This window comes from Gnatocerus cornutus, chromosome 1 (genome assembly GCF_029298725.1).
Source record: "Gnatocerus cornutus isolate USDA-ARS CGAHR chromosome 1, icGnaCorn1.1, whole genome shotgun sequence".
NCBI classification, from domain to species: Eukaryota; Metazoa; Arthropoda; class Insecta; order Coleoptera; family Tenebrionidae; genus Gnatocerus; species Gnatocerus cornutus.
In genome coordinates, this window is record NC_142233.1 from 16,442,044 (window position 1) to 16,468,397 (window position 26,354).

At 33.4% G+C, this 26,354-nt stretch overlaps 1 protein-coding gene across 1 annotated transcript in view; it reads right to left on the reverse strand.

Annotated features, from left to right (window-relative positions):
- Positions 1–638: 638 nt before the first annotated feature.
- LOC148180556 (E3 ubiquitin-protein ligase AMFR-like) overlaps positions 639–26,354 on the reverse strand; it is a 34,172-nt gene continuing 8,456 nt past the window's right edge. The window contains exons 2-7 of the mRNA XM_088032912.1: positions 11,823–12,080; positions 11,620–11,772; positions 8,074–8,414; positions 7,911–8,021; positions 7,582–7,861; positions 639–1,779 (exon numbers count right to left, since the gene is read on the reverse strand). Coding sequence (XP_087889038.1) covers positions 1,387–1,779; positions 7,582–7,861; positions 7,911–8,021; positions 8,074–8,414; positions 11,620–11,772; positions 11,823–12,080 — 1,536 coding nt within the window. The 3' untranslated portion in view covers positions 639–1,386. The remainder of the gene's footprint in view (positions 1,780–7,581; positions 7,862–7,910; positions 8,022–8,073; positions 8,415–11,619; positions 11,773–11,822; positions 12,081–26,354) is intronic.

Consider the following 26,354-nt stretch of genomic DNA (forward strand, 5'->3'; position numbering starts at 1 on the left):
CAATCTTGATCAATTAGCGTTGGAAATGTTGAGATGACAAAGTTGGCATCATGTTTTCCCCCAGATTTTGACATGAAAATTGCTGTGCATCAAAGTTACGTTCAGTCGGTTTAGGTTGCGAGTGTCCACTTTGACAGTTATTTTTATTCAAGGTTGGAATCTTGACGAAAAAATTTAAAAAAAATTTAAGATAACATGGTTGGCATCATGTTTTCCCCCAAATTTTGACACATAAATTCCTTTGCATCAAAGTTACGTAGAGTCGGTTTAAGTTGCAAGTAGTGTCAACTTTGACAGTTAATTTCCCATTTAAAGTTGCAATCATGATGATTACCTTTGGAAATTTTGAGATGACAAAGTTGGCGTCACTGTCCTCTCCAGAATTTGACATTTGCCAATTTTACATAAAATTTTCTGGGTATCAAGATGGCGTACAGTCCCTTTAGGTGCGAGTGCCCACTTTGACAGTCATTTTTTTATTTAAGGTTGGAATTTTGACACATTACATCGTCTTTTGTCCCCTTAAACCCAATTCACACACCACCGCGATTGCGACATTAGCACCAGGAGCGAATTACACGATGACAATGGGTGCCCTTGGTTCGAAACGCACGGTTCCATTAGTAAATTCGAAATGGTAATTTTTTAAATAATTTATTATACGGCAATACTAAGCACAATAACAAAGATTAGGAGTTTGACAGGACACGTAAGTACAGTGAAATAAGTATCTGATATACAATTTGGCCCTTAGACATCTGGCACACAATATATGTTTGCATGGCAATTACGTATTTCCTATATCGAAATATATAACTAGACAATTCTATGTATAATAAGAGAACATGCACTTGTGTTTCCTCCTCCTGTTAAGTGTGGAATGACATGTTCAATTTTCCAATTCTGAGGCCGGACGTAAGTAAGAGATCGCAACAAAAGCAACTCCCTAAAACTAAGAATTAAACAGTGAAATTATCACACAGAAATACCAAGAGTCAGTCTTATCACAATGTTCACTACAAATGAAAAGAGAATCGAACAAAGCTGAGACTTTTTCCGGACGTGGGACTAGTAGTACCGAGGAACATAATAAAAAAATCCAGTGGAACTAAACAAGTATAAAATCTCTGAAATAAAACAACGGGACCGCGACTCGCGACTTCACAACTTCCTCGTCTCAAACATAAAACCTACAATCCCTCAAACACAAAATTTCGCAAAAAATCTCATCAAATGTTTTCTTTAAGAGTACTAGACATTTATAACGCGTTATTATCTAAATATATCAGTGAATCTTCAATGTACACTTTAACAATTTGTTACATCAGGGACGACTATATCGTGTCTAGAGAAAACCTCTTGAAAAAATGGCGATTAATAGATACTTCAACTCTGCAACTCCGCCTTGGCGGCGGCGGCGGCCCTCTGTTTCTCGATGTACTTCTTGCGCGCCGTCTGCAGCAAGTTCTCCTTGCGCCTATGGAGGATCTTCTCCCTCTCCGACGACGACTTCGAAAAGCGACTCCCCAAACTGCCCGCGTCCTCCTGCTCCACGGTGTCGGCGGTGCTCATCTCGTCCCAATTCCTCTCAGCGCTGCAGTTGCTCTGCAGCACCGACATGGCGCGGTTGGTGGACGGGATGACTTCCGGCTCCCTGTACATGGGCGGCGCCACCAGACGCCCGTCGAGGACGTTCTCGATGGTGATCTCCACCGATCTGGTCACACGCAGGTCGTTGATGATGGTCGAGATGGGGATGTGCGGGAACAACTGTTGGACCTTCAAAGGGCACGTTGAAAAAGGAACGCTCTGTATAAGGGGTGTTTCATGCCAAAGCGACCACTTAAAAAAACGCGACACTTTTTGATTTGGCTGAAAGCTTTTTACCTTTTTCCACCCTATGAAAAACAGTTCACAGAATTTTTTTTCAATTTTTTGTTTCTAACCCAAAAAAAGTTATGACTTTTTTCAAAAAATGGCTTTTATACAGGGTGTCCCAGAACTCGCGCCCCATAGAGCAAGGGAAGGTGCCGACAGCAATACAGATGGTAAATTTCAAAACAAAAATTGACTAAGTTTAATAGTATTCAAGAACTGATAAAAAGTTAACAACCAATCCCGAAAGCTTATTTGAGAAGTGGAGTAAAAAGCCAACCCAATTTCCTAGGCAACGAGAGTCTAATGTTCATTTGACCAATGGATGATAGTATGTGTCCATAGTTACCAATTTTCAAATTCTGTTCAGCTTCAAGATTGGCTACAGTTTTTTTGTCTTATTTCGGTTATTTTTTGAGTTAAAAAATTATGGTTTCGAAATTTTGGTTCAGAATTGTTGCCTCCATAAGCCCTTTTTCTCTGGGGCGCGAGTTCTGGGACACTCTGTATTTTTAAATGACTACAACTTTTTCAAAAATTAACTTATTGGGATGTTTTTTTTTTCCAAATGTTTGTATTGAAATGTACTTTTCAGAAAAAAATACAAAAAAAAATTAAGATAATAAATTTAATAAAATTTTCGCCTTTTTTGAGAAAAAAGTTCGCCTTTTTTATTTTTTATTTTATTTTCTCAAAAAGAAACTTCAATTAATTCTGCGATCATTCCTCATTGGGCCGATTATTTTTTCTATTTTTTTATTCAATTGATTTTTTTTTTAATTTTTATTATTACTTTTATGTTAACAAAAACTAAAAATTTTAGCAATTTTTATTTATAGAACGATCCCAAAATGCACAAATTGCTCTAAAATTCCTTAACTCCGACATAATGTAAAAATATGAAATTTAGAGATTTTGCTACTTAAAAGGTTCCAAGTAACTGTGCTAAATTTCAAAAATTTAGATCAAAAAAGACAAATTTTAGAATGTTTTTATTCGGAGTAAAATTTTTCATTAATTATGTAACGCAGCCGATTTTGGTGCTAGAAGAATAAAATTTTAGGAAGTTATTAAAAGCAATATGCTCATTAATGATACCAAATAACTTAATTTTAGAACAAAAACTAAAAATTTTAGAAATTTTTATTTTTAGAACGTCCTCAAAATGGACATATTCCTTTTAAATTCCTTAACTTCAAGAATTTTAATGCAAAAAATATGAAATTTAAAGGTTTTGCTACTTAAAAGATTCCAAGTAACGTTGCTGAATTAGAAAAATTTAGAACAAAAAACACAAATTTTAGAAACGTTTATTTCAGAGCAAATTAAATTTTTCAAATTATTTGATTAATTATGTAACTCAGCCGCTTTTAGTGCTAGAAGAATAAAATTTCAGCAGGTTATTAAAAACAATATGATTATTAACGACGTCAAATTATATAATTTTAGAACAAGAACTAAAAATTTTAGAAATTTTTATTGTTGGAACGACCTAAAAATCCCCATATTTCTCTTAAATTCCTTAACTCCAAGAATTTTAATGCAAAAAATATGAAATTTGAAAGTTTTGCTACTTAAAAGGTTTCAAGTAACGTTGCTGAATTAGAAAAAATTAGAACAAAAAACACAAATTTTAGAAAATTTTATTTCACAGCAAATTGAATTTTTCAAAATATTTGATTAATTATGTAACTCAGCCGATTTTAGTGCTAAAAGAATAAAATTTCAGGAAGTTATTAAAAGCAATATGCTCATTAACGATACCAAATTACTTAATTTTAGAACAAGAACTAAAAATTTTAGAAATTTTTATTTTTAGAACGACCTCAAAATGCACATATTCCTTTTACATTCCTTAACTCCAAGAATTTTAATGCAAAAAATATGAAATTTGGAGGTTTTGCTACTTAAAAGGTTCCAAGTAACGTTGCTGAATTAGAAAAATTTAGAACAAAAATCACAAATATTAGAAAATTTTATTTCAGAACAAATTGAATTTTTCAAAATTTCTGATTAATTATGTAACGCAGCCGATTTTGGTGCTAGAAGAATAAAATTTCAGGAGCTTATTAAAAGCATTATGATTATTAACGACGCCAAATTATATAATTTTAGAACAAGAACTAAAAATTTTAGAAATTTTTATTTTTAGAACGTCCTCAAAATGGACATATTTCTCTTAAATTCCTTAACTCCAAGAATTTTAATGCAAAAAATATGAAATTTGGAGGTTTTGCTACCTAAAATGTTCCAAGTAACGTTGCTGAATTAGAAAAATTTAAAACAAAAAACACAAATTTTAGAAAATTTTATTTCAGAGCAAACTGAATTTTTCAAAATTTTTGATTAATTATGTAACTCAGTCGATTTTAGTGCTAGAAGAATAAAATTTCAGGAGGTTATTAAAAGCAATATGATTATTAACGACGCCAAATTATATAATTTTAGAGCAAGAACTAAAAATTTTAGAAATTTTTATTTTTAGAACGACCTCAAAATACACAAATTGCTATTTAGTTTTAAAAAACTCTGACATTTTTGACGTCAAAAGTATGAAACTTAGAGGTTTTGTTCCTTCGGAGGCTCTAATTTACTGTGCTAAATTAGAAAATTTTAGAACAAAAAACGCAAATTTTAGAAAACATTATTTTTAAAATTTTTGAAAAACCTTAGACATCAATGTCATCTAACTGTAGTAAAGTGTAAAACCCTCTTAGAATTTGTAACCTTAATTTTTTGCATTGTCAATTTTGACAGTTTTAATTTTTTAATTTCAAAATAGAAGAATTTTCAGTTTTTCCAATATTGCAAAGACCTAAATGAATATTATACCGCTCTGTACTAAAGAGATTATTCTAATTTTAACGGCTTTAAATACTTCAGTCATGATAATTCGTAATTGACAACTTGTCAATACTTTGATGTTTCAAACTTCATTATTGACAATGACAGTAATGCACAAAGTACACTCAAATTTTTGAAACATCAGAAAAATGACGTCTATGATTTTGTGTCCGCGGTCAATATATTTGTAAAATTAAACTATAAATTAAGTATATAACCCTGTAAAATCGTTTAATTGCATTTATTTTATTGGATAAACAAAGCTTCCAGAAAAAAAAATTAAATTATAGTTATTTATGTACCAAGGCCAAAAAGTGTTTCTTTTTTGGCCGAACCTTATTTTAATGTCCGAGGCCAGAAAGAAGGCGACTTTTTGGCCGTGATACACACTAGACTTTTTAGGCGACTTCATTAAATTTATAAGTTTATTAATTTTAATTTATGATTTATTGATCTAATCATTGATAACAACTGAATAATTGTAAAATTTATGGATCCTTCAGAAAAGTTAACATTTTCATTATTTACATTTGCAATTTGAACTAAGTTTGATGTGCGTTTTGTTGTTGTTGCAACAGCACTTTCGTCACTGCTAGACATGCTCATGTGCAATAATTCAATACGTCTTTGTTGCACTTTACATCAGTTTGTCGATTTGATTTTATCCAAATAATTATAAAATTGGGGAAATGTCGGTATCATGATGTAATTTTAAAAATTAACGATAGATGGCGCCACTCTAGTACGGACAAAAATAAAAGCGGCCAGAAAAGAGTCATTTTTCGTCCGCATTTGAAAACTGAAAATTCAGCTTTTAGTTAGGTGACCCAAAAAATTTTTTTTAATTAATTAAGAATTTATCTCATTTTTTTTTGTTAATATAGTTGCAATTTGGCTTTCTTCTAGAATATAAATACCATTTGTGTGAGTTGTCTCCAAGAAAAATTATAAATTCATTTGTTTCTCGCTTTGGAAAATTAACGATTACATTCAAAAAATAAAACAAAAGTGTTAAAAAACCAATAAACTATGAAAATAAAACGCGGTTTTACGTTAAATATTCAAAATACAATTTTTGTTCTTTTCATTTTAGTTAGCAAATGGAAAATAACAGCAACCCAAAATTGCAGTTAGTGAAATGATATTGAAATTCTCCAGATACTGGGATTTGTAAATGTTATTGACTTCAAAGAGTCACTGATATAATGTCTTATGACTCGAAAGGTAATTTCCCAAAAAAAAAAATAATTTGAACCCTTGACATAGCAGATTTGGAGATTTTAATGCCAAAACAGACTTTATACGCTTCCCAAATTTTTGTCGCGGAAATAATTTTGAGTTTCACTTATTTGTTATAAAGGGTGATTTTTAAAAAACGGCAGGCGTTGTAGAATTTTTATTTATGAACCGATTTCAAAAATTTAAAAAACAAATTAAATGGTTTTTAATTTACTATAAACTGATGATTTTAAAAAATTTCTAAATGTCTTAGTATCTTTTGGGCGATACTTAACTTTCTTATTTTAAATTGGCACCCATTTTTTTTTTTTTCATAATTTGGAAGATATTAATTTTCGTGATTCAGAAATGTGTAATATGTTCTACTTTTACAAAAGATATTAAAAAAAATATATCAAAAATGAAAAAAAATAGGCAATAAAAGTTAATAAAATCTAGATGCGTGATGTCAAATAACACAATACCGTTATTGTAATGTCAAAAAGCAGCAAATAACAGAAAGAACAAGTTTTCTTTCAACAAGATGGGGCTACACCTCACAATGCACAATGCATTTCTCGTAGGTGTTATTGTGCAATGAAAAAAACGGGATGGCGTTTCAACAGTATTTTGATTAAATTAGGTAGATGTTTTTTTCTGATTTGTAATTATGATTGTCTTTTGTTATAAATAATTTCAAAAAAATTGCCAATCCTTTCTGTTATTTGCTGCTTTTTGACATTACAATAACGGCATTCTTTTATTTGACACCATGCACCTAGATTTGCTTAATTTTTATTGTTTATTTTTTTTCAATTTTGATAATTTTTTTAAAAATATTTTTTTGTAAAAGTAGAACATATTACACATTTCTGAATCAAGAAAATTAATATCTTCCAAATTATGAAAAAAAAAAATATGGGTGCCAATTTAAAATAAGAAAGTTGAATAACGCCCAAAAGATACTAAAACATTTAGAAACATTTTAAAATCATCAGTTTATAGTAAATTAAAAACCATTTAATTTGTTTTTAAAATTTTTGAAATCGGTTTATAAATAAAAATTCTACAACGCCTGGCGTTTTTTAAAAATCACCCTGTATAACACCCCTCTTAGTAGATAAATATATCCGCAAATAATTGACATTGTCATATTGTGCCCACTTTTTAATTGGCAGCGAGGAAAACAGCTAAAGCAGAAATTTTTCAAAATATTTTTTTTCTCTTAATACATTTCCACAAAACCAATGATGATGTCGAAAAGTACGTCAGTTTCTAACGATAAATATAAAAAAAATAACATAATTATAAATTGTTTTTGATCAAATAAAATAAAAGATGGCGAACTTCGAGAAAATAACGGTTTTTCTCAAAAAAGGGAAATTTTTATTGCATTTATCATCTTAAATTTTGTTTGTATTTTTTTCTGAAAAGTACATTTCAAATCAAAAATTTTGAAAAAAAAAAGTCCCAATAAGTTTATTTTTGAAAAAGTTGTAGCTATTTTTTGGAAAAATTCATAACTTTGAAAATTTGAAAAAATTCTTAGAACTGTTTTTCATAGGGTAGAAAAAGAAGAAAAACTTTCAGCCAAATCGAAAAGAGTCGAGTTCAAAAGTGGTCAATTTGCCATAAACAAAGTACCTGGCGGGCCATCGCGTCCAACTGCGAGTTCGACGCCGGCGCGTTCTCAGGCCGCATGAGCTGATTATGGCTGACTTCCACGGAGAAACTCGGCAGCCACGAGACGTAGCGTGAGCCATCGAAGTGAAAGAAGTGGTTGAGCTGTCTTCTTTGCGGCTGCGGCACGTCGACTTGGAGTTCGGGCGGGTCTATCCTCGACGTAGAGGGGTTCTGGATGTTGAGCGCCAGGCGGCACGTGGGGCAGGAGGTGTCCTGCTCCAGCCACGACAGGAGACACGTGCTGGAAACAGCCCCCTTGTAACCCCATGGACAAACCTGCAAGTACTCACTTGTGGAAGAGGTGGGTGCAGGGGAGCTTCCGCGCCGACTCCATCTTCTCCCAGCAGATGGCGCAGTTGTCGGAGTTCTCCACGAGCTCTTCGGACGACGCCATCGGGTAGCTGCAAAGCGAGGGTTAGAAACTGATTTGGTGGACGCCATCACCACACGTACTTCTGCTCCAGGTGGTTGCGCACCCACAGGTAGTTGCGGTGCTTCTTGTACCGCCTCTGGATCTCGTGGAACAGGTAGCGCAGCTGCATGCAGATGACCAGACTCGCCATCGACAAGAAGATGTTGCTCCAGACCAGCATGTGGAGGTGGTGGATGAAGTCGATGATGAGCGCCGTCAGTTCGAAGCCCAATTCCGTGTAGTACGCGATGGGGCCACGTTTCTCCCACACGCGGTTCTCCTCGCGAGTGCTCACTGAAGTTGATCCTTCTTGGCGCATGTCGTACAAGTGGAGGGCGTAGCGGATTATCACATGCAGAGTGCGGATGCTCAGTAAAACGACCTGGAAGTTTCAAAGCGAAATTGTAAAATTGTAGGGCGCCCTCGGTTCGAAACGCACGGATATGGATACATGGCAATTTTCATTAATAGATGGCGCCACCAGCAACTTAAAGAGTTTTTTAATAATGGCAAAATATATTGATGAAAACAAAAAATTTTGAATTTGGCGCCTACACATGCAGGAAAAATAGCCTTTAGTTGTAAATAACAGCCGCTCGAAAATCGTATAAAATATGAAGTACCCTTGGTTCGAAACGCACCTAGTTGGATTCGTTGTAAATAAGACATTTTTGTTGAAATAGCCGTTTAAGAAAACAGAGTAGCCTTATTTTTAAGGGTACTAAAGTATAAAATTTTAGCACAAAGTGTAACTATTTTGAAATTTTTATTTCGCGGAAATGAGCAAAAAGTCATAATTTTCGATTATCCGGTGTGAGTCGGGCAATTTTGACGCTAAAACAGTGAAATTTGGTAAACTTTGTCGTTTCTACATGCGTATTTAGTGTGCCGAATTACAAAATTTTAGCACAAAAAGTAAAAATTTTGAATGAGCGACAACTTCAAAATTGAAAGCTGTTTTCTAAAAGTAAAAGTCAAAATACATCAAATCGCGAGTTTTTCTCGAAATCCAACGCTTAATAATTGAGAAATCGACACAAATCCGCATGAAACCCACAAAACACTAATAATATTTTGGAAACTTTATTTTTTAGGATGAGAAAAAAGTCAAAATTTTCGATTATCCACCCTAAGTAGGGCAATTTTGACGCTAAAACAGTGAAATTTCGTGGACTTGATCCGTCCTAAGTGCGCATTTAATGTGCCAAATTAAAACATTTTAGCACTAAAAATAAAATTTTAGAATCTTTATAATTTAGGATAAGCGAAAAAGTCAAAATTTTCGAATATTCGCCAAAAATCGGACAATTTTATCCCTAAAACAGTGAAATTTGGTGGACTTGATCCTTCTTAAATGCGTTTTTACTGTGCCAAATTACAAAATTTTAGCACCAAAACTAAAAATTTTGGAATCTTTAAATTCTAAGAAGAGCGAAAAAGTCAAAATTTTCGATTATCCGCCGTAAGTCTAACAATTTTGACAATAAAACTGTGAAATTTCGTGAACTTTGTCCTTTCCATATGCGTATTTTTTGTGTCGAATTACAAAATTTTAACACTAAAAGTAAAAATTTTGGAATCTTTATTTTTTAGGATAACCAAAAAATCAGAATTTTCGATTATTCGCCGAAAATCGGACAATTTTATCCCTAAAACAGTGAAATTTGGTGGACTTGTGGACCTAAATGCGTATTTAGTGTGCCAAATTACAAAATTTCAGCTCGAAAAAGAAAAATTTTGGAATCTTTAATCTCTAGAATAAGCGTAAAAGTAAAAATTTTTTATTAATCGCCGAAAATCGGACAATTTTATCCCTAAAACAGTGAAATTTAGTGGACTTGATCCTTCTTAAATGCGTTTTTACTGTGCCAAATTACAAAATTTTAGCACAAACAGTAAACATTTTGGAATCTTTAATTTCTAAGGAGAGCGAAAAAGTCAAAATTTTCGATTATCCGCCGTTAGTCAGGCAATTTTGACGCAAAAATAGTGAAATTTCGTCGACTTTATCCTTCCTAGATGCGTAATTAGTGTGCCAAATTACAAAATTTTAGCCCGAAAAATAAAAAATTTGGAATCTTTACTTTTAAGGATGAGCAAAAAAGTCAAAAATTTTCTATTATCCGCCGTAAGTTATGCAATTTTGACAATAAAACTGTGAAATTTCGTGAACTTTGTCCTTTCCATATGCGTATTTAGTGTGCCAAATTACAAAATTTCAGCTCGAAAAAGAAAAATTTTGGAATCTTTGATCTCTAGAATAAGCGTGAAAGTAAAAATTTTTTATTAATCGCCGAAAATCGGACAATTTTATCCCTAAAACAGTGAAATTTAGTGGACTTGATCCTTCTTAAATGCGTTTTTACTGTGCCAAATTACAAAATTTTAGCACAAACAGTAAACATTTTGGAATCTTTAATTTCTAAGGAGAGCAAAAAAGTCAAAATTTTCGATTATCCGCCGTTAGTCAGGCTATTTTGACGCAAAAATAGTGAAATTTCGTCGACTTTATCCTTCCTAGATGCGTAATTAGTGTGCCAAATTACAAAATTTTAGCCCGAAAAATAAAAAATTTAGAATCTTTACTTTTAAGGATGAGCAAAAAAGTCAAAAATTTTCTATTATCCGCCGTAAGTTAGGCAATTTTGACAATAAAACTAAAATTTCGTGAACTTTGTTCTTTCCATATGTGCATTTTGTGTGCCAAATTTCAAAATTTTAACACGAAAAATAAAAATTCTGGAAGCTTTGTTTTCTAGGATGAGCGAAAAAATCGAAATTCGAAAAGTTTTGAATATTCGCAGTAAGTCAAGCAATTTTGACGCTAAAACAGTGAAATTTGGTGGACTTGGTCTTTTTTAGATGATTTAGTGTGCCAAATTACAGAATTTTAGCACTTTAAATAAAAATTTTGGAATCTTTATTTTCTAGGATGAGCGAAAAAGTCAAAATTTTGGATTTTCCACCGTAAATCTGGTAATTTTGACACTAAAACAGTGAAATTTCATAGACTTGTGCCTTCAAAGATGTGTACTTAGTGTGCCAAATTACAAAATTATGGCACAAAAAGTAAAAATTTTGGAATCTTTAATTGCTAAGATAAGCGAAAAATTCAAAAATTTCGTTTCTTCACCGTAAATCGGGCAATTTTAAGGCTAAAACTGTGAAATTTCGTGAACTTGACCCTTAGATGCGCCAAATTGCAAAATACAACAGTTGCCCGATATTCGTTTAAAAAAAATAGAGTGCCCTTGGTTCGAAACGCACCCAATTAGATTAATAAAAAAATAAAACAGTCGCTGAGGTAATCATCACCAAATTAGGTGCCCTTAGTTCGAAAAGCACTCGATTGGATTAGTCGTAAACAAGACAGTAGCTAGAAAATCGCGTAAAAAATGAGGTGCCCTTGGTTCAAAACGCACATGCTCGGTGTAGTTTTCCACTCTTCGAACACCGCTGCGTTGAATGAAACCCAATTAAACCCCAGACAATACTCAAAACCCGCTAAAAGCCCATAAATATTCCAACTCCCGAAGGCACCAGAGCGCGAATGAAAAATCGATGAATCAAAACCACGTCAAACTCACCTCGGCCGACATGAAGGCGAAGGTGTTGAAGCCCCCAAAGAACCCCACGAAGACGGACACCAGCAGCATGAACCCCGACAGGGCGAAAATGGCGCCCAACAACGCCAGCAGCTTCACGTGGCTCCATAAGGGTGTCGTCGGCGAAAACGACAACTAAAACAAAACGGACTTAGTGACTTTCGTGTAATTTCATTGGTCCTTACGTATTCAAATCTGTCTTTGCTGAGCTGCGAGAGGAGGTGGAGGAACCCCAAGAGCGAGAACCAGGAGCACCACAAGAGCACCTCGTCGATGTACTGCACGTTGATGATGCCGAACACGAAGATGAACTTGTAGAAGACGAAATTCCAGAACTTGTCTTTGAGGTGCTGCTGCTCGGAGACCCGCAGCTCGCCGAAGACCAGCTTCTGGACGGCGGTGCCGACGAGGATCAGCCAGCAGAACGCCATGTTGATCATGGTCTGGAACAAACGGAGTGTGAGTCAGCGGCGATTTCTACCCACTCCGTCCCTGGACATTATTTTTCGTACAAGTGCGAGAGGGACCATATTTTCGCCCGAGAGAAAATGTGTCGACGAGGTGAAACGAGCTATTTTTAGACGCGCCGAAGATGTAAAAGTTGCACAAAGTGTTATGTAAGGTGACGTGAGGAAGTGGCAAAGGTGAAGAGCCGCGAAAGTGGCGTTTGATTGTCTTTGAAGCCGCGGAAGAGAGTGCAGCGGCTTCCGGTTTTGTTCACTTTCCCGGAAGTGCTAAAAAGCAAATAAAAAGAATATCGCGCGGTTTTACCATCACCGTCTTTATACCGAGTGTTCAAATAATTTTACCTTCAATGTGGGAGTGTTAAACGTTTCTTCTAATTATACCTTGAGGAGTGACGTGTTTTGACCATTTAATTGTGTTTGGCATTAGGTAATGAATGGTAACCGCCTGCTACTGGACGTGTGCTGTTTGTTTAAGATCTCACGTGTTAAAAGGCGACGTCTCCGCTGAAATCATTGAAGTAATAAAAACTAGAAAAATCAGGTGGAAGTGACGTCAGAAAATGATGAATGATGATAGGAAAAGTAATTTTTTACCTCTTGAATGGCGGATCTTTTTTTAGCGTATCGCAGTGCGGCAAAAAAGACAGATTACACAGGTCGCTCGGGCAAATTTAATAGCAAAACAATGAAATATGGTAAAGTATTTACAAGATTTTAGCACAAAATGTGACTTAAATTATTATATGTAAAAATACAATTTTTCCCCAAACACCACATTTCGTCAAAAAATCGATAGCAATGCTACCATCAATGAGTTTAATCATCGCTTTGGTGATTGGGAATAAATTGTATTTTTGATAATTTTTTTCAACACCAAGATTTGATCCAATAAATTTCTTTGACAAAATGTGACAATTTTGTAGTTTTTTTTGCTAGGATTAAGGAAAATCTCAAAATTTTCGGGCATTTTGGCGATAAAACTATGAAATTTGGTGGACTTGTTCCTTCCTAGATGCGTATTTAGTGTGCTAAATGACAAAATTTTTGCACCAAAAGTAAAAATATTGGAATCTTTAATTTCTAAGATGAACGAAAAAGTCAAAATTTTCGAATGATCGCCGTAAATCGGTCAATTTAGATGCTAAATCTGTAAAATTTAGTGGACTTGTTCCTGCCAAGATGCGTATTTAGTGTGCTAAATTACAAAAATTTAGCACAAAAAGTAAAAATTTTCGACTTTATTTTCTAGGATGAGCGAAAAAGTCTAAATTTTCGATTATGTGCCGTTAGTCGGATAATTTTGGCGCTAAAACACTGAAAATTCGTAGATGTGATCCTTCCTAGATACGTACTCAGTGTGCTAAATTTTAAAATTTTAGCATAAAAAGTAACTATTTTGGTATTTTAATTTGCCAAGATGAACAAAAAATTCAAAATTTTCGATTATTCGCAGTAAATCGAACAGTTTTGACGCTAAAACAGAGAAATTTGGTGGACTTGATCCTTCCTATTATTAGTGTATATTAGTGTACCAAAATACAAATTTTTAACACGAAAAATAAAAATTCCAAAATTTTTATTTGACAAGATGAGCGAAAAAGTCAAAATTTTCGATTATTCGCCGTAAGGCAGGCAATTTTAACGCTAAAATAGTAAAATTTAGTGGACTTGGTCCTTCCTAGATGCGTATTTAGTGTACCAAATTACGAAATTTTAGCACAAAAAGTAAAAATTTTGAAATCTTTATTTTATAGGATGAACGAAAAAGTCAAAATTTTCGAATGTCTGCCGTAAAACGGTCAATTTAGATACCAAATCTGTAAAATTTAGTGGACTTGTTCCTGCCTAGATGCGTATTTAGTGTGCTAAATTTCGAAAATTTAGCATAAAAAGTAAAAATTTTGGAAGCTTTATTTTCTAGGATGAGCAAAAAATTCCAAATTTTCTATTATTCGCCGTGTAAGCCGAGCAATTTTGGCGCTAAAACAGTGAATTTTGGTGGACTTGTTACTTCCTAGATGCGTATTTAATGTGCCAAATTACGAAATTTTTGTACAAAAGGTAACTATTTTGGAATTTTAATTTGCCAGGATGAACAAAAAATTCAAAATTTTCGATTATTCGCAGTAAATCGAGCAGTTTTGACGCTAAAACAGAGAAATTTGGTGGACTTGATCCTTCCTATTATGAGTGTATATTAGTGTACCAAAATACAAACTTTTAACACGAAAAATAAAAATTTCAAAATTTTTATTTGACAAGATGAGCGAAAAAGTCAAAATTTTCGATTATTCGCCGTAAGGCAGGCAATTTTAACGCTAAAATAGTAAAATTTAGTGGACTTGGTCCTTCCTAGATGCGTATTTAGTGTACCAAATTACGAAATTTTAGCACAAAAAGTAAAAATTTTGAAATCTTTATTTTATTGGATGAACGAAAATGTCAAAATTTTCGAATGTCTGCCGTTAAACGGTCAATTTAGATGCTAAATCTGTAAAATTTAGTGGTCTTGTTCCTGCCTAGATGCGTATTTAGTGTGCTAAATTTCGAAAATTTAGCATAAAAAGTAAAAATTTTGGAAGCTTTATTTTCTAGGATGAGCAAAAAATTCCAAATTTTCTACTATCCGCCGTGTAAGCCGGGCAATTTTGGCGCTAAAACAGTGAATTTTGGTGGACTTGTTACTTCCTAGATGTGTATTTAATGTGTCAAATTACGAACTTTTTGTACAAAAAGTAACTATTTTGGTATTTTAATTTGCCAGGATAAACAAAAAATTCAAAATTTTCGATTATTCGCAGTAAATCGAGCAGTTTTGACGCTAAAACAGAGAAATTTGGTGGACTTGATCCTTCCTATTATGAGTGTATATTAGTGTACCAAAATACAAACTTTTAACAGGAAAAATAAAAATTTTGAAATTTTTGATGAGCGAAAAAGTCAAAATTTTCGATTATTCGCCGTAAGGCAGGCAATTTTAACGCCAAAATAGTAAAATTTAGTGGACTTGGTCCTTCCTAGATGCGTATTTAGTGTACCAAATTACGAAATTTTAGCACAAAAAGTAAAAATTTTGGAATCATTATTTTCTAGGATAAGTGAAAAAGTAAAATTTTTTATTATACACCGTAAGTCGGTCAATTTTGATGCCAAAACAGTAAAATTTAGTGGACTTGGTCCTTCCTAGATGCGTATTTAGTGTACCAAATTACGAAATTTTAGCACAAAAAGTAAAAATTTTGAAATCTTTATTTTATAGGATGAACGAAAAAGTCAAAATTTTCGAATGTCCGCCATAAATCGGTCAATTTAGATGCTAAATCTGTAAAATTTAGTGGACTTGTTCCTGCCAAGATGCGTATTTAGTGTGCTAAATTTTTTGCTAAATTACAAAAATTTAGCACAAAAAGTAAAAATTTTGGACTTTATTTTCTAGGATGAGCGAAAAAGTCAAAATTTTCGATTATGTGCCGTAAGTCGGGTAATTTTGGCGCTAAAGCACTAAAATTTCGTGGATTTGATCCTTCCTAGATGCGTACTTAGTGTGCTAAATTTCGAAAATTTAGCATAAAAAGTAAAAATTTTAGAAGCTTTATTTTCTAGGATGAGCAAAAAATTCCAAATTTTCTACTATCCGCCGTGTAAGCCGGGCAATTTTGGCGCTAAAACAGTGAATTTTGGTGGACTTGTTACTTCCTAGATGCGTATTTAATGTGCCAAATTACGAAATTTTTGTACAAAAGGTAACTATTTTGGAATTTTAATTTGCCAGGATGAACAAAAAATTCAAAATTTTCGATTATTCGCAGTAAATCGAGCAGTTTTGACGCTAAAACAGAGAAATTTGGTGGACTTGATCCTTCCTATTATGAGTGTATATTAGTGTACCAAAATACAAACTTTTAACACGAAAAATAAAAATTTCAAAATTTTTATTTGACAAGATGAGCGAAAAAGTCAAAATTTTCGATTATTCGCCGTAAGGCAGGCAATTTTAACGCTAAAATAGTAAAATTTAGTGGACTTGGTCCTTCCTAGATGCGTATTTAGTGTACCAAATTACGAAATTTTAGCACAAAAAGTAAAAATTTTGAAATCTTTATTTTATTGGATGAACGAAAATGTCAAAATTTTCGAATGTCTGCCGTTAAACGGTCAATTTAGATGCTAAATCTGTAAAATTTAGTGGTCTTGTTCCTGCCTAGATGCGTATTTAGTGTGCTAAATTTCGAAAATTTAGCATAAAAAGTAAAAATTTTGGAAGCTTTATTTTCTAGGATGAGCAAAAAATTCCAAATTTTCTACTATCCGCCGTGTAAGCCGGGCAATTTTGGCGCTAAAACAGTGAATTTTGGTGGACTTGTTACTTCCTAGATGTGTATTTAATGTGTCAAATTACGAACTTTTTGTACAAAAAGTAACTATTTTGGTATTTTAATTTGCCAGGATAAACAAAAAATTCAAAATTTTCGATTATTCGCAGTAAATCGAGCAGTTTTGACGCTAAAACAGAGAAATTTGGTGGACTTGATCCTTCCTATTATGAGTGTATATTAGTGTACCAAAATACAAACTTTTAACAGGAAAAATAAAAATTTTGAAATTTTTGATGAGCGAAAAAGTCAAAATTTTCGATTATTCGCCGTAAGGCAGGCAATTTTAACGCCAAAATAGTAAAATTTAGTGGACTTGGTCCTTCCTAGATGCGTATTTAGTGTACCAAATTACGAAATTTTAGCACAAAAAGTAAAAATTTTGGAATCATTATTTTCTAGGATAAGTGAAAAAGTAAAATTTTTTATTATACACCGTAAGTCGGTCAATTTTGATGCCAAAACAGTAAAATTTAGTGGACTTGGTCCTTCCTAGATGCGTATTTAGTGTACCAAATTACGAAATTTTAGCACAAAAAGTAAAAATTTTGAAATCTTTATTTTATAGGATGAACGAAAAAGTCAAAATTTTCGAATGTCCGCGGTAAATCGATCAATTTAGATGCTAAATCTGTAAAATTTAGTGGACTTGTTCCTGCCTAGATGCGTATTTAGTGTGCTAAATTTCGAAAATTTAGCCTAAAAAGTAAAAATTTTGGAAGCTTTATTTTCTAAGATGAGCAAAAAATTCCAAATTTTCTATCATTCGCCGTGTAAGCCGAGCAATTTTGGCTCTAAAACAGTGAATTTTGGTGGACTTGTTACTTTCTAGATGCGTATTTAATGTGCCAAATTACGAAATTTTAATACAAAAAGTAAAAATTTTGGCTTATTTGAATTCTAGGACGAGGGAAAAATTCAAAAATTCTTCAAAAAATAATGTTGATACTGGCGACATCTATTATAAGAATCAAAAATTGCAAGTGACGTTGTCAAAGAACTGTCAGATCAACACTTTTAATTCAGTTTTAGATGATTTATCCCTAAAATTTCGCACTGGAAAAATTTTACTCCTCTCCAGCAAATGCCGCCCAACCCGTCAAATCCCCTTACAGTTGCCCAAATGTAAATAACTATTAATCCAAACAAATAAAAGCTTTCGCTCGCTTCGCTCGCAAAAGACGAACGAACAATCCAAGCCCTTGGAGCGCCATATTGAATCCGCCATCTTGTTTTTAAATTTTACAGAAGTGCAAAAATTAGCGATTGCGAATTTATTTACACACCTCAATCAGTGCATGCCGTCAAAAACTGAGTTATTTCGGGGCCAAGGTCGTCCAAAACTGATGGTTTACAAATAACTGTTTATTTTTAACCGTGACAAACAAGCGCTTCTTCAATTTAATTCAATCAAGATTTAAAAAAAAAAGTTTAATTTTCGAGACGTGTGCAAAGCGACTTACTGGTCGCGCATTGTGCTCAGTTACTGTCGAAAAACAAGCGTGGACAGTTCTAATTGTCGAACGTGGACCCGAGAATTTGAAAATGTGTTGGCAACACTGCTGATATCAAAGGTTATCAAGTTACGCACAATCATGTAGACTTGATTTAGGTTGCAATGTCCCCTTTGACGTTGGTAGTTTTAAGATGGCACAGTTGGCGTCATTGTTTCCCCAGCAACTGACACTTTGTGCGTCATCAGGGCTACCAATTCCCCCCAGTTCGGTCCATAAAAATTCCCTCTTATGTAACCAAACGAAAGTACGCAGTCCTGAATCTTAAGTTGGCACGATCCTGAATTGGCAAACAAACGTAAATAAAATCCTTTGGCAAAGATATGGACCCTTAGCAATTTATCGCCCATCGTTAGCGCGAGCGGCACAAAACGATTGCATCATCTTCGGGAATTGGGTCAACTGAACGGCAAAACTTCCAAAATGACCAACCAGGTGAACGGCAAATTACCGGCAAAATAAGTGGAGTGCTTTCAATGTCACACACGGTAAACAAAATAGAAAAAAATTCCCACGCCACGCACACTCGAAATAAGTGACGTGGCTTTACTCTAGATCAATATTAAAACAAGCAAAAGTGTTGTTTTTCAAGACCTACCTGGAAGAAATGTCACGTCTAAGGTGGCGTTTTTGCGTTTTTGCGTTTGCCTTGAATTTTTTTTCGATTTTTTTGCGACATTAAAACACTTCCGTTGGTTAAATATGTGAATAAAAAGCAAGGTTGGAACGAAAACAACTCTAATCTATGGAATTTTAGAAGTTGAAAGAGTGAAATTTGGCGGACTTGGTCCTTCCGAGATGCGTGTTTAGTATGGGAAATTATGAAATTTTAGAACAAAAAGTAAAAATCTTGGAATCTTCAATTTTTAGGATGAGCGAAAAATTCAAAATTTTCGATTATCGGCCGTAAATCTGTCAATTTTGACGCTAAAACAATAACATTTCGTGGAATTAGTCCTATCTAAATGCGTATTTAGTGTGCCAAATTACGAAAATTTAGCACAAAAAATAAAAAATTTGAAATCTTTATTTTCTAGGATGAGCGAAAATGTCAAAATTTTCGATTTTGCGCCATAAGTCCGGTAATTTTGACGCTAAAACAGTGGAATTTTAGTGAACTTGGTCCTTTCTAGATGCGTATCTAGTGTGCCAAAATACGAAATTTTATAACATAAAATAAAATTTTGGAAGCTTTATTTTCTAGGACAAGCGAAAAAGTCAAAATTTTAGATTATTCGCTGTAACTCGTGCAATTTTGACACTAAAACAGTAAAATTATACGAACTTGATCCTTTTTATATACGTATTTAATGTGCCAAATTACGAAATTTTAGAACAAAAAGTAAAAATTTTCGAATTTTTATTTGCCAAGATGAGCAAACAATTCAAAAATTTTTATTATCGGCCGTAACTCGTCAATTTTGACGCTAAAACAATAAAATTTCGTGGAATTAGTCCTATCTAAATGCGTATTTAGTGTGCCAAATTACGAAATTTTAGCACAAAAAATAAAAAATTTGAAATCTTTATTTTCTAGGATGAGCGAAAAAGACAAAATTTTAGATTATTTGCCGTAAATCGTGTAATTTTGACGCTAAAACAGTAAAATTACGAGAACTTGATCCTACTTATACGTATTTAATGTGCCAAATGACGAAATTTTAGAACAAAAAGTAAAAATTTTCGAATTTTTATTTGCCAAGATGAGCAAAAAATTCAAATTTTTTTATTATCGGCCGTAACTCGTCAATTTTGACGCTAAAACAATAAAATTTCGTGGAATTAGTCCTATCTAAATGCGTATTTAGTGTGCCAAATTACGAAATTTTAGCACAAAAAACAAAAAAGTTGAAATCTTTATTTCCTAGGATGAGCGAAAATCTCAAAATTTTCGATTTTGCGCCGTAAGTCCGGTAATTTTGACGCTAAAACAGTGAAATTTAGTGAACTTGGTCCTTTCTAGATGCGTATTTAGGGTGCCAAAATACGAAATTTTATAACATAAAATAAAATTTTGGAAGCTTTATGTTCTAGGACAAGCGAAAAAGTCAAAATATTAGATTATTCGCTGTAACTCGTGCAAATTTGACGCTAAAACAGTAAAATTACGTGAACTTGATCCTTCTTATATACGTATTTAATGTGCCAAATTACGAAATTTTAGAACAAAAAGTAAAAATTTTCGAATTTTTATTTGCCAAGATGAGCAAACAATTCAAAAATTTTTACTATCGGCCGTAACTCGTCAATTTTGACGCTAAAACAATAAAATTTCGTGAAATTAGTCCTATCTAAATGCGTATTTAGGGTGCCAAAATACGAAATTTTATAACATAAAATAAAATTTTGGAAGCTTTATTTTCTAGGACAAGCGAAAAAGTCAAAATTTTAGATTATTCGCTGTAACTCGTGCAATTTTGACACTAAAACAGTAAAATTATACGAACTTGATCCTTTTTATATACGTATTTAATGTGCCAAATTACGAAATTTTAGAACAAAAAGTAAAAATATTCGAATTTTTATTTGCCAAGATGAGCAAAAAATTCAAAATTTTTGATTATCGGCCGTAACTCGGTCAATTTTGACGCTAAAACAATAAAATTTCGTGGAATTAGTCCTATCTAAATGCGTATTTAGTGTGCCAAATTACGAAATTTTAGCACAAAAAATAAAAAATTTGAAATCTTTATTTTCTAGGATGAGCGAAAAAGTCAAAATTTTAGATTATTTGCCGTAAATCGTGTAATTTTGACGCTAAAACAGTAAAATTACGTGAAGTTGATCCTACTTATACGCATTTAATGTGCCAAATTACGAAATTTTAGAACAAAAAGTAAAAACTTTCGAATTTTTATTTGCCAAGATGAGCAAAAAATTCAAATTTTTTTATTATCGGCCGTAACTCTGTCAATTTTGACGCTAAAACAATAAAATTTCGTGGATTAGTCCTATCTAAATGCGTATTTAGTGTGCCGAATTACGAAATTTTAGCACAAAAAATAAAAAATTTGAAATCTTTATTTTCTAGGATGAGCGAAAAAGTCAAAATTTTCGATTATGCGCCGTAAGTCGGGTAATTTTGACGCTAAAACAGTGAAATTTAGTGAACTTGGCCCTTTCTAGATGCGTATTTAGGGTGCCAAAATACGAAATTTTATAACATAAAATAAAATTTTGGAAGCTTTATTTTCTAGGACAAGCGAAAAAGTCAAAATTTTAGATTATTCGCTGTAACTCGTGCAATTTTGACACTAAAACAGTAAAATTATACAAACTTGATCCTTTTTATATACGTATTTAATGTGCCAAATTACGAAATTTTAGAACAAAAAGTAAAAATTTTCGAATTTTTATTTGCCAAGATGAGCAAAAAATTCAAAATTTTTTTATTATCGGCCGTAACTCGGTCAATTTTGACGCTAAAACAATAAAATTTCGTGAAATTAGTCCTATCGAAATGCGTATTTAGTGTGCCAAATTACGAAATTTTAGCACAAAAAACAAAAAAGTTGAAATCTTTATTTTCTAGGATGAGCGAAAATGTCAAAATTTTCGATTTTGCGCCGTAAGTCGGGTAATTTTGACGCTAAAACAGTGAAATTTAGTGAACTTGGTCCTTTCTAGATGCGTATCTAGTGTGCCAAAATACGAAATTTTATAACATAAAATAAAATTTTGTAAGCTTTATTTTCTAGGACAAGCAAAAAAGTCAAAATTTTAGATTATTTGCCGTAAATCGTGCAATTTTGACGCTAAAATAGTAAAAGTACGTGAACTTAATCCTTCTTATATACGTATTTAGTGTGCCAAATTACGAAATTTTAGAACAAAAAGTAAAAATTTTGGAATTTTTATTTGCCAAGATGAGCGAAAAATTCAAAATTGCCCGATTTGACGCTAAAAGCTAAAACGCTAAAACAATGAAATTGGGTGGACTTGATCCTTACTAGATGCGTATTTAGTGTGTCAAATTTCAAAATTTTAGTACAAAAAGTAAAAACTCTGAAAGCTTTATTTTTATTTAAGATGAGCGAAAAAGCCAAAATTTTCTATCATCCGCCGTCAATCGGGCAATTTTGACGCTAAAACACTGAAATTTGGTGAACTTGGTCCTTTTGATGTACATGAACATCTGATGTACCAAATTACGAAATTTTAGCACAAAATGTAAAAATTTTGATATTTTTATTTTTTATATTGAGCGAAAAAGTCAAAATTTACAATTATCGGCCGTACGTCGGACAATTTTGACTCTAAAACAATGAAATTTTGTGGACTTTGTCGTTCCTAGATGCGTATTTCGTTTGCCAAATTAGGAAATTTTAGTACAAGTAAAAATTTTGGAAATTTTAATTTCATGGATGAGCGAAAAAGTCAAAAAAATTTATTATTCGCTGTAACTCGGGCAATTTTGACGCCAAAAAAGTCAAATTTAGTGGACAAGAACGTCATTTTTCGATTTTGACGTTCTAGAACCAGTAAATAAAAGAGTCCACTACCCAAAAATCTTGAAAATCCTGCATAAAAACTGTGTGATTACTCCTCCTCGAGCCTAAACGCGCACTTTTCGTCCCTCAGCCACAAACACCTCCACATCTGATTGTGAGCTAAGGCCCTTCTAATCAAAGCCACCTTGACGCAAGTGACCTTTCCAACGCAAAAACTCTCATTTATTTACCTTCAGCTTCACCCCGCGTCCGGAAATCTTCAACTTCTTCACGTCGATTTCGATCCTTCCGGTGCAACACAGGAGAAACTTGTCGAAGACGACGACGACGGTCCGAAAATTCGACATTTTTGGAAAACGCGCGTCTGACTAAAACTCGCAAAATGGAATGATTCGATCGTACGACTTGGTTTGGGCCCACGCTGGTTGTGTTCTATTGTTAAGTTTCGATTCTTCCGCCTTCTGGTTGATCGAGCGCGAAAACAACATCTTTGATTAGATTGTAATGAGTCATCGAATGAAATCGGTTTTGCGGGGACGCGGAAAGGGTTTAATGATTCAATCAGGATCGAATTGTTGCGAAATCGGCAGTTAACTCGTCGAAAAGTCAAAATTTTGGATTATCTGCCGTAAGTCGGGCAATTTTGACGATTAAAGAGTGAAATTTGGTGGACTTCATCTTTCCTAAATGCGTATTTAGTGTGCCAAATTTTTAAATTTTAGCACAGAAAGTAAAAATTTTGGAAATTTTATTTTCTAGGATGAGCGAAAAAGTCAAAATTTTCGATTATCCGCCATAAGTAGGGTAATTTTGACGCTAAAACTATAAAATTTGGTGAACTTGGTCCTTTCTATTTAGTGCACTAAATTTCAAAATTCTAGTCCAAAAAGTCAAAATTTCGGAATTTTTAGTTTTTAGGATGAGCAAAAAAATCAAAAATTGCGATTATACGCCGTAAGTCGGGCAATTTTGATACTAAAACAGTAAAATTTGTAAAACTTGTTTCTTGCTAAATTCGTATTTGGTGTAGAAAATTCCAAAATTTTAGCACAAAATGTAAAAAATTGGGAAGCTGTCTTTTCTACGATAAGCAAAAAAGTCAAAATTTTCAATTATTTGCCGTAAGTCGGGCAATTTTGACGCTAAAACAGTGAAATTTGGTGGACTTCATCTTTCCTAAATGCGTATTTAATGTGCCAAATTTTAAAACTTTAGCACAGAAAGTAAAAATTTTGGAAATTTTATTTTCTAGGATGAGCGAAAAAGTCAAAATTTTCGATTATCCGCCATAAGTAGGGTAATTTTGACGCTAAAACTATAAAATTTGGTGAACTTGGTCCTTTCTAGATGCTAAAAATTCTAGTCCAAAAAGTCAAAATTTCGGAATTTTTATTTTTTAGGATGAGCGAAAAAATCAAAAATTGCCATTATACGCCGTAAGTCGGGCAATTTTGACACTAAAACAGTAAAATTTAGGGAGCTTGTTCCTTCCTAAATTCGTATTTGGTGTACAAAATTCCAAAATTTTAGCACAAAATGTAAAAAATGTTTATTCTTCTAATTTCTAGAATAAGCAAAAAAGTCAAAATTTTCTATTATCCGCCGTAAGTCAGTCAATTTTAAAACAAAAACAGTGCAATTTGCTCAGCTTGTTCCTTTCTAGATGCGTATTTAGTGTCAAATGAGAAAATTTTAGCACAAAAAGTAAAAATTTTGGAAGCTTCATTCTGTAGGTTGAGCGAAAAAGTCAAAATTCTCGCTTATCCGCCGTAAAACGGGCAATTTTGACGCTAAAACAGTGAAATTTCGTGGACTTGATCCTTGCCTATATGCGCATTTAGGGTCCCAAATTCCGAAAATTTAGCATAGAAAGTACAAATTTTGGAATTTTTATTTTCTAAGATGAACAAAAAAATCCAAAATTCCGGTTATATGCCGTAAGTCGGGCAATTTTGACGCTAAAACAGTGACTTTTGCTCGACTTTTTCTTTCTAGATGCGTATTTGGTGTGTCAAATAATACAATTTTAGTACTAAAAGTAAAAATTCTGGAATCTTTAATTTCTAAGATGGGCGAAAAAATCCAAAGTTTCGATTATCCGCCGTAACTCAGGCAATTTTGACACAAAACTCTGAATTTTAGTGGACTTGGTTCTTCCTGGATGCGTTTTTAGTGTGCCAAGTTACAAAAATTTAGCACAAAAAGTAAAAATTCTGGAATATTTAATTTCTAAGGTGGACGATAAAGTCAAAATTTTCGTTTATTCGCCGTAAGTCGGGCAATTTTCACGACAAAATAGTGAAATTTGATAGACTTAGTCCTTCTATTATGCGTATTTAGTGTGCCAAATTACAAAATTTTAGCAGTAAAAGTAAAAATTTTCGAATCTTTATTTTCAAGAATGAGCAAAAAATCCAAAATTTTCTATTATCGGCCGTAAAGCGGGCAATTTTAACACTGGAACAATGAAATTTAGTGAACTTGGTCCTTCCTAGATGCGTATTTAGTGTGCCAAATTACAAAAAAATTGGAAGCTTTATTTTCTAGGATGAGCGAAAAAGTCAAAATTTTCGATTATGCGCCGTAAGTCGGGCAATTTTGACGCTAAAATTGTGACATTTGGTGGACTTGCTCCTTTCTAGATGTGTACTTGGTGTAACAAATTAAAAAAATTTAGCACAAAAAGTAAAAATTTTAGAATTTTTATTTTCTAGGATGGGCGAAAAAGTCAAAATTTTCGATTATTCGCCGTCCATCACTCAATTTTGACGCTAAACGAGTGAAATTTCGTAGACTTGATCCTACTTAGATGCGCATTTAGTGTGTCAAATTTCAAAATTAAAAATTTTGGAAGCTTTCTTTTCTAGAATGAGCAAAAAAATCCAAAATTCTCGATTATCCGCGGTAAATCGGGCAATTTTGACGCTAAAACATAGAAATTTTGTGTCCTTGGTCCTTGCTAGATGCGTACTTAGTGTGCCAAATTTCAAAATTTTAGCATAAAAAGTAAAAATTTTGAATGAGCGAAAATTTTGAAGGCAGTTTTCGAAAAGCAGAGATCAAAATACATCAAATCGCGAGTTTTTCTAGAAATCCAACGCTTAATAATTGAGAAATCCACACAAATCCGCATGAAACCCACAAAACTTTTTGGCAGTATATTATGTAACGAGACCCGACAGGGGCACATTACCGCCCGCGGCACCAAAAATACCCCCGAGTCGGAGCAAAACGTATAAACAGCTCAATTCTCAAATTCCACTAATTGGGTACTTTCCAACTAAACCGTTCTCAATTTCAAAACGCCAGATTTCGCCATCGAAGCTCTCGTTTTATCCCATAAAATGTCGAAATTCTTCTCACGAAGGCGTGAATTTTCAACTGGCTTATTCACCGTTGACTAATGACAATGAAAAATCAATACGACGGAAGCGATCGGTCACTGAACGGCGAGAAAGGTAATAAATTCCGACACATAAAAATACAATCGACAGACGCAGGAGGAAGTCGGAATTATTAAAAACGATCGGTTTTCTCCAGCGTTCATTCATACGGAACGAGGACGTGTAAACTGAATACGAAGGTCAAAGTCTATTGTTTTTGTCGGGTGGAAATGACCCTTTTTACACCTTAGATACACAGATAGCCTTCGACTATTATTATTTATTGCGTAATTGACTGCGTCCGAAAAAGGACTGTTTATCGGGTGAAAGGATGCCAAGTGCATGACAAGCAGTGTCGCCGGTATTCCGTCGATAAATCGAGTGGCAGTGGCGTGACCGCAATAAATATTTGATTCCAATTAAACAGACATTTTTGCCTCAAATCTAAGCCAACGCTCGTTGAGTTAGGTTCCGGTGACATAAACCCCATTTCTCGTCCTCCGTCCGCAAAACGGGACTTTCGCGGACT